Source organism: Urocampus carinirostris, chromosome 2, assembly GCF_059441175.1.
Source record: "Urocampus carinirostris isolate Australia breed hairy pipefish chromosome 2, RoL_Ucar_1.0, whole genome shotgun sequence".
NCBI classification, from domain to species: Eukaryota; Metazoa; Chordata; class Actinopteri; order Syngnathiformes; family Syngnathidae; genus Urocampus; species Urocampus carinirostris.
This window is the reverse complement of record NC_142350.1, coordinates 14,217,067-14,230,682: the sequence shown is the minus strand read 5'-3', so window position 1 is coordinate 14,230,682 and position 13,616 is coordinate 14,217,067. Positions and strand designations below refer to the sequence as shown.

The 13,616-nt window shown below is 38.5% G+C and overlaps 1 protein-coding gene across 4 annotated transcripts in view; it reads left to right on the top strand.

The window, feature by feature from the left end:
* trappc9 (trafficking protein particle complex subunit 9) overlaps positions 1-13,616 on the top strand; it is a 151,938-nt gene that overhangs the window by 69,832 nt on the left and 68,490 nt on the right. For all 4 annotated transcript variants that reach the window (XM_088329005.1, XM_088329003.1, XM_088329007.1 and 1 more), the window contains one exon: positions 11,238-11,380. In XM_088329005.1, coding sequence (XP_088185131.1) covers positions 11,238-11,380 — 143 coding nt within the window. The remainder of the gene's footprint in view (positions 1-11,237; positions 11,381-13,616) is intronic.

The window sequence follows — 13,616 nt, the reverse complement described above, 5'->3', positions numbered from 1 at the left end:
GTTGTCAAATTAACTCTTTGGGTTGTATTTAAATGGGAGGGCTGTGAACATTTGAGTGAATTGTGGAACTGGCACACTTGAATTCTGTCATGATTCAGCAATGCTTATGGCTGGCTTGGTCATGGTCGCATTGGCAGTGAGTCAGAGTGGGATTTTCCATCAAAATCATTCAGCATGCACACAGCGAGCAGGGGGCCTATTTCATCTTGGCAGGACCAGAGGTGGGGACCTGTTAGGAATTGGGACATTTCCTGTTAGAGGCTTTTTATTTGTTTCTCGACATGTCATTTTTTTTTCTTTTTTAATCTTTCATAGACTTGTAGGAAGCCAATAACATCTTGTTTTATGGGGTGGAGTGCCTCCTTTGGGTGCCCTGTGTCTTTATTATTGCACCTGACCGTTGTCATGGACCTTTTGTTCCCTCGCTCTTTCGCACGTCTTGAATGGGGTCTTTGTTGCCTCATTATTAGTTCTGTTGGACTTCTTGGTCTTATTGTGCTTTTAGTGCTTTAGGCGTTTGTCTACGATCCCGTGTAATGTAGCACAACTATCTTTGATATTTTTGTCATTATGTTTGATAATCTCTGGGTTTTTGGTAGTGTGTTGTTGGTGGTGGTGAAAGGGGGGGGGGTGATGCGTGGGGGCAGGATCAATGTAGAGGGTTATTGATATTTGACAAACTCAAAAGTGTTACATTCAATTGCAAATAATCCTATTAATGCACACTAAACAACTCACCCAAAAGCGTTTTTGTGTCTATTTAAGCTTCACGTCAGCATTTGAGGTTCCCAGAGTTCTGTTTTACGATCACTGTTATACATCAGGCTGCACCGTGGCTGATTGGTAAGCACGTCAGTCTCCTTCTCATTTCAAGCTGTTGGCCTCTATGTGGAGTTCACATGTTCTCTGTGTGTTTTCTCTGGGGACACTAGTTTCCTCCCAGATTCCAAAAACATGTACCGTATTTTCCGCACTATAAGGCGCACCGGGTTATAGGGTGCACCCCCCAAAACTAGTTTTTGGTCCTATATTTTCCATACATAAGGCGCACCGGATAAGGCGCTACAATGGGAACGTGGACAAAACAGTCAGATAGTTCAGTCCAACTTATTACCCCCTTAACATTCCGAATGCTTGCAAAGAAGCAAATGCGTGTCTCAGACATGTACGGAAACAGTGTCTGTACGATGTCACCAATCACTCAAATGCATCGTTCCAAATATCATTCGGAAGGTTAAAGTCTTGGGATTCAAGAAATGCCAAACATTTCTGAGTTTCCATTTTATTTTTTGCTGGCAACTGTGTGGACAGCAAAGTAAGAATTTTATTGTGCAGGCAAACGGGGTTCCTTACTGTGCATATGACAATAAACACTTTGAATTGAATTTAGTTTAAAAATAGACTCATCACAGAAACATCAAGATCGTTTTAAAACAAGATACTGGGAAAATATAAAGCCGCATAGCTCAACTAAGTTCTCTTGCAGCCATCACGTTCAATAATGATACGTAACCATGGTCTTCTTACAACCGTGAGTGTAGTAAATCTAGGAGAGTAAAATATTTACAAATACAGAGTAGTAAAAAATGTTTTCTCTATGCCGTAGTGCAACCCAACGTGAGATTCACATTCATCTTTTTCAGCCAATTGCAGGCTTTGTTTTGCCCCTTTAGCCTATGCGAGCTTGTAAATGATAAAAAGGATCCGCCCCCTTGACCTCCAAATAACTTTATCCAATAGTGACTGATTCAAATGATGATTGACACATTGGTTAGGAAATGAAACGCCGGTATATAAATCCCAGCATACACCGCGGACGACTTTGCGACTTAATATTGATCCATATATAAGGCGCACTGTATTATAAGGCGCATTGTCAGCTTTTGAAAAAAAAAAAAAAGGCTTTTAGGTGCGCCTAATAGTGCGGAAAGTACGGTATTTTAGTTTGATTGGTGGTTGTTAATTGTCCCTAGGTATGAAAGAGATTGTGCATGGATAGTCTATGCCCTGCAACGAGCTGGCAATCAGTCCAGGTTGTCCCTTGTCTAAAGCCTGATCTCAGCTGGGATGGACTCCTGCATCCCCACGACTCTTGTGGTTGGAGAATGAATAAGTGGATAAATTGAAATATTTTAAAGCTTTTCCAGCACTTGCTCACCTTCAACATATCTACTGCTAATTCCCATCTTAAGCACACAGCAACTAAATGTTATCTGCCCTCTTGAACAAACTTGCTAACCTAATGTGGATTCTATCGTATCTTGATGACCCAATAACCTTGTCTTAAGCAAAATGTTTTTATTTTATATTTTTGATCATTGCTTGAACATGCACCAGTCCTTTGTGACCTTTGTTTTTCTTGCTGTTTTAAATGACAGTCAGACTGTCAGATGTGATTTATTTTGCTCTTGCAGTCATGGGCTTTTGAAGAAGTCCACACTTACTAAGTTTTTTTACGACTGTTGGGATTATTGGTTTCTTTGTTTACCTGGATTTTTTTGGGACATTTTGTTTATTAGTATTTAAGAACTTAAAATATAAAATACATAAAAACGTTTAAAAGAAAAAACATTCCCATTGCTGTAATTTAAAGGGTCTACCTGACGGTGTAGAATATCTTTATCTAATTTTACTACTGTATTCTGATTTATCTCTGCAGTTAAAATCAACAAGTGAAACTGTATGGAGTGATTGGAAACATTTGCAAATTCCTTCCTAATATATGAATAAAATATTCTGTGTTTTCAGATACTTTTTACATATGATTTTCATTGGTTGTAATCTTTAAACAGACAAACGGGTTTGTGTGTTGCGGGTTTTTTAGGAATCAATTTCAATAAATTTAACTTGAGATGTAAATTCTGTTTACGTAATTATATGTCAGCTCGTTTTATAATCTCACTTATCCCGGTATTGATGCTATAATTTTGTCTATGAAAATACAATAATCACTTGGTTATCACAGTTAGTGTGGACCTGAACCCCCTGCGGAAAGTGACAATTTGCGAAGTACCGTTGCACCTTCACAAAAGCTCTCAAGGGTCAAACTTACCTCGAGATGACGTCCTTATTGACTGAGATCATATGACTGGAAGAAAATAACAACTATCGGTCTACAAATAAAAACACGGAACTCAGATTTGCAGATGAATGAATGGTCTTTATTGTCACCATATATTTATATATTATATATACTGGAATGTCTCAGAAAATTAGAATATTGTGATAAAGTTCTTTATTTTCTGTAATGCAATTAAAAAAACAAAAATGTCATACATTCTGGATTCATTACACATCAACTGAACTATTTCAAGCCTTTTATTATTTTAATATTGCTGAATTGGGCCTACAGCTTAAGAAAACTCAAAAATCCTATCTCAAAATATTAGAATATCATGAAAAAGTATACAAGTAGGCTATTCAACTAATCACCTGAATCATCTAATTAACTCGAAACACCTTGCGAGGTTTCCTGAGCCTTAAAAACACTCAGCTTGGTTCAGTAAACTAAATCACAAGTATGGGGAAGACTGCTGATCTGACTGCTGTCCAGAGGACCATCATTGATACCCTCCATCAGGAGGGTAAGACACAAAAAGAAATTTCTCAAAGAGCAGGTTGTTCACAGAGTGCAGTTTCAAAGCATATCCACAAAAAGTCTGTGCCAAAACCACCAGTAACTGGTGCACTGACCATGGCATCACTGTCCTTGATTGGCCTGCTAATTCCCCTGACCTGAACCCCATTGAGAATTTGTGGGGTATAGTTAAGAAGAAGATGAAACACCAGACCTACAAATGCAAATGAGCTGAAGGCCGCTATCGAAACATCCTGGGCATCAATAACACCTCAGCAATGCCACAGGCTGATTGCCTCCATGCCACGCCGGATTGATGCAGTAATCCGTGCAAAAGGATTCCCAACCAAGTACTGAGTGCATCAATGGACATTTTCAAATGTTTGATTTAGTTTTGCTGTTATAAAATTATTTTTTGACTTGGTCTGAGGAAGTATTCTCTGTAAGCCAAAATCAGCAATATTTAAATAATAAAAGGCTTGAAATAGTTCAGTTGATGTGTAATGAATCCAGAATGTATGACATTTTTGTTTTTTTAATTGCATTACAGAAAATAAAGAACTTTATCACAATATTCTAATTTTCTGAGACAGTCCAGTATATATATATATATATATATATATATATATATATATATATATGCCATTGCCATTAGCTTCTCTCCTGACGCTGCCTCAGTTGCTTCCCAGACCCAATAATAATCCATGTAGTACCCACTAGTAATAACCATTTCTTTCCTTACCGATTTTATTGCTGGATGTATTTTTTGTAACAATCTACTAAAAGCTATCTGGCGCCATGCTTACTCAGTTTGTTTTTGGAGGGGGAGTTGAGGACACATTAACTTTTGCACCCGCTCTGCTGTTAGGCTGGTGGATGATACCTCTCAATCACAGTCTCGCAGACAGGCACCCTCACCCAACACATAAAGCTCTCCCTATTATGTCCCGTGACAGCTTTTGCTGTGTGCTGTCTGATGAACACAATGCACGACACGTCAATCAATGACAATAAAGACAAGTTAAAAAATCCACAAAGGAGTAAACCTGAGGGGTTTCTGTCATATTTATATCATCATTCTGTTTCATCTTTTACCATACATTAAAAAAGTGGCTGTTTCCCAGGTGTAAGATTTCAGCTCATTGCCAAACATCTTTGGCACTGTCATGAATCATGAGTTTGCTTTCTGTGCTCCCCTAGCTGTGCGTGCAGGCAGTAGCCGTTTGCAAGCCTGCCGGCATGTAATTAAGAGAGAGTCGAGCATTTGATCATACTTACTGCACTTGAACTCATGTGTGAAATGCAGTCAGCCCGGCCGAGCGTGCTTCCATGTGCAGCCAACTTGCGCGCATCACGCTGCAGTCACCCACAGCTGGATATTTGGTTGCCAGCACGATGCACCATCTATTACACTTGCTTTCTGACTTGACACGTAATTGTCAGTGATATCCGTTTGCTTGTGCAGACAGCAAAGTACAATACGCGGTGTGAAGGGGTAGGAGAAGAAAAATGCCTTCCATGAATATATGCTGAGTGGTGATTGGTTGGAAACATGCCCTCTCCCACACAGGGCTCGAGAATGCCATCAAGAGGATGTTTTCTTCTCAGCTTCACACTTTTGTATCTCTAGTAAGCCCCCCAGGAGGTGAGCCGATTGCTTCGGTGATTGACACCCTGTGTACACAGGAGATTTGGCCACAGCACTGCTCCAAATGGCTCATGTTGCATCTCAATGCCCTTAAGGCATAGCTCCGGTTTTCCATTGTGGCTGGCACCGCCACATGACTTAATATCTCTGCATGCTGGCGGCCTACCTAAGTAGGGTCAGGCCTTATTTTAAAGGAGATGTGGATTCGGATTCAGATTCTGAATACTTATTGTAATTGTCAAAAGGACCAAGAATACTTTGTTTGGAGCACCCATTCATCCAATTTTTAAGCTTATTCAATGCCAGATGTTTTTCAAATGGGATGGCCAATTTTCGCCATATTGACTCATTTTTTAAATCCTACAGAAAATTTAGTTCTGTAGATACAGTTGTCGTCAAAAGTTTACATACACTTGCGAAGAACATAATGTCATAGCTCTCTTTGAGTTTTCAGGTATTTCTACAACTCTGATTTTTCTCTCATAGAGTAATTGGAACAAATCCACAAAAAAACTTTCATAAGGTTTGGTACTTTGGAACAGATAGTTATTTTTCACAAAAAAAAACGTTCATGAGGTTTGGTACTTTTATGATTTTATTCAAAAATATACATACAGCAGCGCTAACTTTTGGTAACATCCCCCTTGGCCAATTTCACTTGAATTAGGTGCGTTTGGTAGCCGTCCACAAGCTTCTGGTTGAATCTTTGACCACTCCTCTTGACAGATTTGGTGCAGTTCAGATAAATTTGATGGCTTTCTGACATGGACTCATTTCTTCAGTATTGTTCACAAGTTCTCAATGGGGTTTAAGTCGAGACATATTTCTAGCCTGATTTAGCCATCCATTACCACTTTTGATGTGTGTTTGGGGTCATTGTCCTGTTGGAACACCGAACTGTGCCCTAGACCCAATCTTTGGGCTGATAATTTTAAGTTATCTTGAAGAATTTGAAGGTTCTCCTCCTCCTTCATCATCCCATTTACTCTCTGTAAAGCACCAGTTCTATTGGCAGCAAGACAGCCCCACCGCATAATACTACTACCACCGTGCTTGACGGTAGGCATGGTGTACTTGGGGTTAAAAGCCTCGCCTATTCTCCTCCAATCATATTGCTGGGCATTGTGGCCAAAGAGTTCGATTTTTGTTTTGTCTAACCACAGAACTTTCCTCCAGAAGGCCTTTTCTTTGTCCATGTGATCAGCAACAAACTTCAGTCGAGCTTTAAGGTGCCACCTTTGGAGCAAGGGCTTCCTTTCTTGCACAGCAGCCTCTCAGTCCATGGAGATGCAAAACACGCTTGACTGTGGACCAATGTTCCCTCTTATTTTCCACGGGTCTGAGCGTTCACACAGTCGGTGAGCAACGCTTGAAACGACAGTGAGCAACCATAATCCCAAGTGTGGCAAGATAATTAATTTTCAAACATCTCCAAAACTTCAAGTTACATCTTGCTGAGTTTCCGGCAATGCTAAATTTGTTTTCTCTTTTGAATTAATTGACTATTGTACTATTGCAAAGGTTGTACGGCCTACAAACGTAGTTTGTTCTTACAATTCTTTCACAAGATATACATTTCCTTTTATTTCCTGATATATTTTGTCGCATAATATTAACATTTTTGGGGGCTTATTTAGTCGGTTGTACGAGACAGAACTGTACTTAATCACATTTTTTAGTGGAAGTACAACGTTGACAACAAGATTCACTTGATATAATTGGAAATTATTCGAATGCAACACAAACCTTTCCTTATTTTTTTCAATTTTTTTTTTAAATTCCTTTAAAAAAATCTCATTGTGATTATTTTTTTCCGAGCTGTTAGTTTTTTCTTTTTGTTCTCTATTCACTTTTTTCCTACATTTCTTTCTTTTCTTTTTTTCTGGCTTTTTTTCCTAAATTTTTCCTTCTTTTTTCTCTTCCTTTTGTTTCTTTTTTTCAGCTTTTCACTACTTTTTCATTTTGGTATTTTTTTGTTTTTTGTTCTATTCCCCCTTTTCTTTTAAGTCATTTTGTGCATAATTTTACATATTTGGTCATGTTGGGATTAAAGAAGCAAAAACAACCTGAAGAGCCGTTTAGAACCCGAAAGAGCCGATTCCTTTTAGTGAGCTGAGCCGAAGAAGCCGGTTCTTGACCGACTCTACCAACTTTACCCAACTTTGTTCTACGACTTCAAAATACAGCATTTAGGACACAACGTCAGGGGAACCCGTGTATTTTTACCTTCATGCACTGTAACTTTGACTTAAGTCGCTTCTTAATTAGTAATTTTGAGCCCTCATTTTTGTGTGCTGGCTAGATTTTCTTGTGCGCTGAGAATGTGCGAGCAGTGCGCAATTGCGCACGCGCGCAGCTTAGAGGGAACACTGCTGTGGACACTGACACCTGTGTTCCAGTAGCTTCTAATTCTTGGCAGATCTGCTTTTTGGTGATTCTCGGTTGAATCTTCACCCACCTGACCAGTTTTCTCTCAGCAGCAAGTGACAGCTTGTGTCTTCTTCCTAATCGTGGCAGTGCACTTTATACTTACAAACAATTGTTTGTACTATTGCTCTTCGGACCTGCAGCTGCTTTGAAATAGGTCCAAGTGACTTTCCTGACTAGTCCAAGTCAATGATTTGTTTTTTCAGATCAATGCTGAGCTCCTATGACTTTCCATTTGTAGCGTTTGTGGGCATTGGCATCCAATAAGCCCTATTTAAATGGCCTCAGAGAGATCACCAGCTGTAGTCACTTATAATCACTCACAAGAAGTTAAGAGGCCATGCTATGAAGCTCATATCACTGACGCAATCTTCTAAGTCACGAAAATTGCTAATCTGTGTTGCTGTATGTATATTTTTGACCCAGGAGATTGGATTTATTTTCCTGTTAACCTATAATAAAGTCATAAAAGAACCAAAACTCATGAATATTGTTTGTGACATAAAAACTCTGTTCAAATCACTCTATCATAAAAAAATCAGAGTTGTAGAAATAACTGGAAACTCAAGAGAACCATGAGATTACGTTCTTCTTAAGGGTATGTAAACCACAACTGTATTTAAAGCTTGAACCCTTGTCTTTTTTTTTGGGGGGGGGGGACATTTTTAGCTTACTATTGTTTCATAAACAACAGTTAAACTTTGGTAATTTCTTTTGCTGAAAATACTTCATTCCAAGATAAACTTGTTTTTGCGGGGGGTCCCCATTAACTGTGACAACTGCACTTGACGTTTGCTGTGTCAGGCTCTCTTAAATTCACACAATCCCTGAGAAAATTGCAGCCTTCATGGATGTCAGGGTTGTTGGGTAATGCTGGCAAGCAAAGATCAAGCCAGCCTTTTAATTTGAAGGTTTGACCAGCTCATTTTTTAACGTTCTTGTGATTTTTCTTTTTCAACTAACTTATTTCTGTGATACTAATTCAAATTTGCTTTATTGGAAAAGAATGTGTTGTTAGCAAATAAGTGTTTGGAAATACAGTTACAGCTTTCCTCAGTCTTGTGCGATTGCAAATGGTTTATCAAAGAGCTGACACTTAGCAAGCCTGCTTGAGGTTTGAACAGACGAGAGACCAAGTATAAGTGTTGTAGCCAGCCAAATATTGGCATATTGAGAATTAAGGTTTGCCGGTATCTAGAGATTCACACTGAGGCCATTAGCACCATGCAGCCAACCTGCCGGTCGTGCAGCTTTTGTCACCTGCTGCCAGGAAATTTTATTATTTTTAAATTCTCAGTGGTAGAGTTTTCCACAAAAAGTATTTAGAAAACACTGGCAAAGACACTCGTGTCAAGCTGACACTCCCTCACTTATGACATTTTTGTAACCCATTATCGGCAAAACTGTACAAATAGGGTTCTTCGGAAATTGTCACGAGAGATTTCACCAGCGGATACTATCATCTGGCAGCTTGGCATTGTTTGTGTTGTGTGAATCAGGTTGGGGAGGGTAAATAGAAGCCATTACTTATGTTCAGCTTTGTTAGGTTTACGTGGCATTAAGAGGTTTTGGCCCGAAACAGTATGTTAGTCAAGTGAATTTCAGGTAGAAAAACGGATTCATCGCAAGGGTTGGATCTTTAAAAATGCCACTAAAGATTCTCATCAATGGCATTGAATTCTGGATCATTGATAAGAACAAGTGGTATAATGGGTGCAGACAACAGTTGCAACAAATCATTGACAATAATTTATTTTTTGAATTGATGCTGGTTTAAATAGGTTTTTAAATTCAACATTTTCAAAATCTTTAATTCCAGCTTCCAATGAATAGATTTTAAGCTAATGTCTGCCTTTTTAAGGACTGGTTCATTTTGTACTGAATCAACTTTTGATTTCAGTCAGAACCTACCTTAATAGATCACAATTTTTTTTTTTTTTTTTTTTTCAATGAGTGATCAAACTAAACTTTGAAAATGCTATATTTTTTTTAAAAAGTGGCTATTTTTCTAGGTATAAGATTTAAGCTTGATGCCAAACAACATCTTCAGCAAAAATCAGGTAGACAACATAGTAACAAAATTCTGTATGTTTTTTTTTTTATTAATGTATTTTGTTCATTTTTTAATTTTATAATGTGGGGATTGAATAAAAAACAATCTATTTACCCATGGTATTTGAATATTTGACAAACAACTATTTCATCTCTTGTTGCAGTCTTAGTTTGAAAGCTCAAAACGGCATTTTAATTCAATGCCAGACATTTCTGTAAAATGGAAAGAGCTGGTGCCGGACAATTTTTGCCATTTTAATTCATTTTTGAGGCCACTCAAAAAGTGAGTTCTGTAGCTACTGTATACAGTATACACACTGGACATAACAAAATAAAGCGTCAACTCTCATCTTTCCTTGGAAAAAAGTACGTTTTTCTGAAAATACTCTTTTCCAAGAAAACCTATGGTGACGTGCTCACGCAATTTTGGTCTCAATGGCAATCGTGTTCCTGCAAATGTGCACATAACCTCATCCCTCTCTGCCCCCATGATGACAAAGGAACTTCCCCATCTTTTTAGAAAGAAAAAAGCTCAAAGTGTTATTTATCTGTACTTATCCATATCTTTGCTACTCTGACCACACTTTTTTACTATACCTATAGTTTCTATACAGGGTTCCTTAGACACTTCAATTACTGGATAGAGGAAGCATGACTATGGAGTTGGGTAGTTACTCAATGTGCTGACAAAGATACACTGCATACTTACCAAAGAGCTCCCTTTGTATAGTTTTAAGAAGAGAAATGAAGGAAACACATTTTTTAAGTTTTGGCAAGTTAATGTTCAAATTGGCTAACATTTTAGCCGAACATTACTCTGTCATCTGTCGACACCCATGTCACTCGAGCTGGCCCTGAATGCATTAACAGATAAAATGCAAATCCCTTTTGTTTTGTACTTGTGGCCTAATTAAGTACAAAAAATAGATCCCAGTCTCGAGTTTATAAACGAGCAAGAGATTGGAAGCAAATTTCATTCATGATGTTAAAGGTAGTGCCTCAATCAGCACTGTGGAGTAAGGATGTATGGGAGAAAAGTGCAACCTTGGCGGCTCTGTTTTTTGCCATGCTTCAACCCATTACCTGAGTCAGCTCGCTCCCTTGCCATCATCTGCCACTTTTAATTCCCTCATCGTCTGCCCACTTGGCTGAATTTAACAGTGTTCCTTCCTCTTTGCAGAGGACCTTGTGTTTTAGCCAGCCAGCAATCGTTAACACAATTCTCTCTCCTTACAAATCAGGAGACCACATGTTGGTTTCAAATCCTGGCTTTAAAACGGCACCGCCGCTCAAGGCACTCTTGACATAACGGCGCATTTCCATTTTATTATACAGCACAATAGCACTGCATTTATTATTTTCACTGTAATGACTTTTGATGCACTGGTTTTAATGCGGAGCAGGTTTGGGTTGATAGAACGGCAAGACAATATGCCGCATGAGATTCGACCTCAATTATACAGAGTCAACTCGCCATGCTTTGTATTGCCTTTATTTTGATGCTATTTCATTGTTTTTTGTTTTTTTTTGCAGACTTTAAAGGCAGTACTCATCTTCAAGTATTCCGGGGGCGCCGGCAAAGTGGAAGGCTACTACCGGGAGCTGTGTGTCGGCGTTCATGTTGATGTGGAACCATCTTTATTTTTCACCAGAGTTAGCACCCTACCCGCTACCAGGTACCACACAGGCAGAAAATTGGGCCGTCAATACATGCGTGGCTGTAAAAAAAGTATTTTTAATAAAGCACACCTGGCGGCAATCAGGCACAATATGAGCTATTGAATTTGGGTATCGTGAAAGATTGGACTGTGGTGTGGGTTTTGTGTTTTTTGTGAAGACTAGCAGTATTCCTGAGAATGACTATTAAACAGTATAATATTTGGCAAAAAAACAGTACATGCTAATGACATGTTTTGTAGATACAAAACCCCAAAACCGCTAACAAGTAGGGTGCTTTGTTTCAGGTGCCTTTAAATAGTTTAAAGATGAATATTTCACTTATGTGGTGATAATACCCAAGTGAGTTCAAAGAGTCCATATGCTTTATCGTTCATTTTGCTTATCTGCTTTTATATTACCTTTATCAGACCTGTTTGAGGCCGAACAGATTAGATGTAGGGGAAGAGGGATGGAGGAGTGCTGGAGAAAGACCTTATGCTCGTCTCTGCATTTTTTTTTTCAATATTTGTATTTGTCGGTGAAACTCAAGATGGGGAAAAAAGTTTTTTTTTCGAACCAGTCTAAAAAAAGCATGTACTTGCACATGCAACATAAACAGGCTGCCTTAGGCCGTAAATCATTAGTTACTGCCAGGAGATGGCGGCACAGATAAACACATTTTTCAAATTTCGCATCCAACTTTAAATATCTTCCTGTTGTTTTAAAAGTCAACCCATGGTCCCTTTTAAAAAAAACTTTTCATCCAAAGACACATATGCCTGATCTTTTTCTTTCATTTTTAGAGCTGGGTAATATGCCCCAAAATGTTAATCTTAAACAGGCTTCCTGGACGATTACAATGTTTTTTTATTTAATTTATCAGAGTTATAGATTACTGTATATACAATAACGTATATAATACAAAAACAGACTGGGATATGCCAGCTTTGTGCCCAATTTTTATTCATAATGGGCAACATCTCAAGCACACGGCCGTGTCTGCATAAAACGACCTTTTGCTGGCAATTATTTTAGGGTACAGCAGCTCGTGAGCCAAAGGGGCTAGAATACGAAAGATAATGAATGCCACCGTCTATTTCACACATTTCTTCTAACAGATGATGTTGAGGCTCATTGTACTGCTGATATTGAGCAGAAGAGAAACCTCAAATGCATCAAACAGGAGGGGCTGTAACTACTATAAGCTTAAGTAAGATTAAAAAATATTTTTCGTTGCACACTTTGAAATAAACTGGGTCCATGAATTTTTTCTTTAATCCAATACAGGAGACAGACGTTTTATTCCCCAGGGCAGAAAACCAAACAAGTCAACCCCTTTTTACTCCCAACCTTCAAGTATGGATCACTGCGTATCTCACACATGTCGTTTCACTGCCAATTCTGTGACACCTTTAATATGACGGAGCCCCCGTAGAGTAATTTGAAGGAACATAAAAAAAGTAAGGTCACCTCCAGCATAGGGAAAGTTCAGGCCTTGGAGAAAAAAAATGCAGTTTAAATGATTCTGTAGCAGCAAAATGAAATACTTTGGGACATGTTTTTTTATAGTATTTAAAATTTCAGTGTAAAAAGACAAATGTGCTGACTAAACGTTGCCAAAAGTAGGTGGCAGAGAGCGGGAGGAAAGTGTGAGCGTGGGCATAAAACAAGTATAGAACTGCCGAGTGAGCAAAAGGAACAACGGCGATTTCAAGTGGACATTGTCCAGTTAGGTCAAAATATTAGCCAAACCACTGAAACATTCTAAAAATGCGCACAACTATTTCCGTCTTTGTGTCATGTTGTGAAAACGAGAAACTTGTATAAAATGAGATGAAAGTCCAAACTGGAGATGAATAGTAGTTTCGGACAGGCAGGAAAAAAGTGAAACGGGAACGCTATGGAGAAGTCCAGAAGACTGACAGGCTGAAAGGAAAAATGGGCCTGGGGGGGGCTTCCTAAAATCCAAAAATAAAACAAAATGTATGTAAGAGGGGAAAAGAAAATGTTGCAAGTCATAAATGAGAGGTACAAAATGTAATCAACTTGAGTTAATATAATGTGCAAAATTTCCAAGTTATTGTTTTTTCACACATTGACATCACCATGCAATATTAACATTTCCATTAAATTCATTCATATTTATAGAGCTATTATAGAAAGGTTTGCCATCTACGTCCCTACAATTTTGAATGCGAGTCAGCTGCATCTGAACGCCAATTTCTCTTTTTCTTTCTTGCGGCACAATGTAAC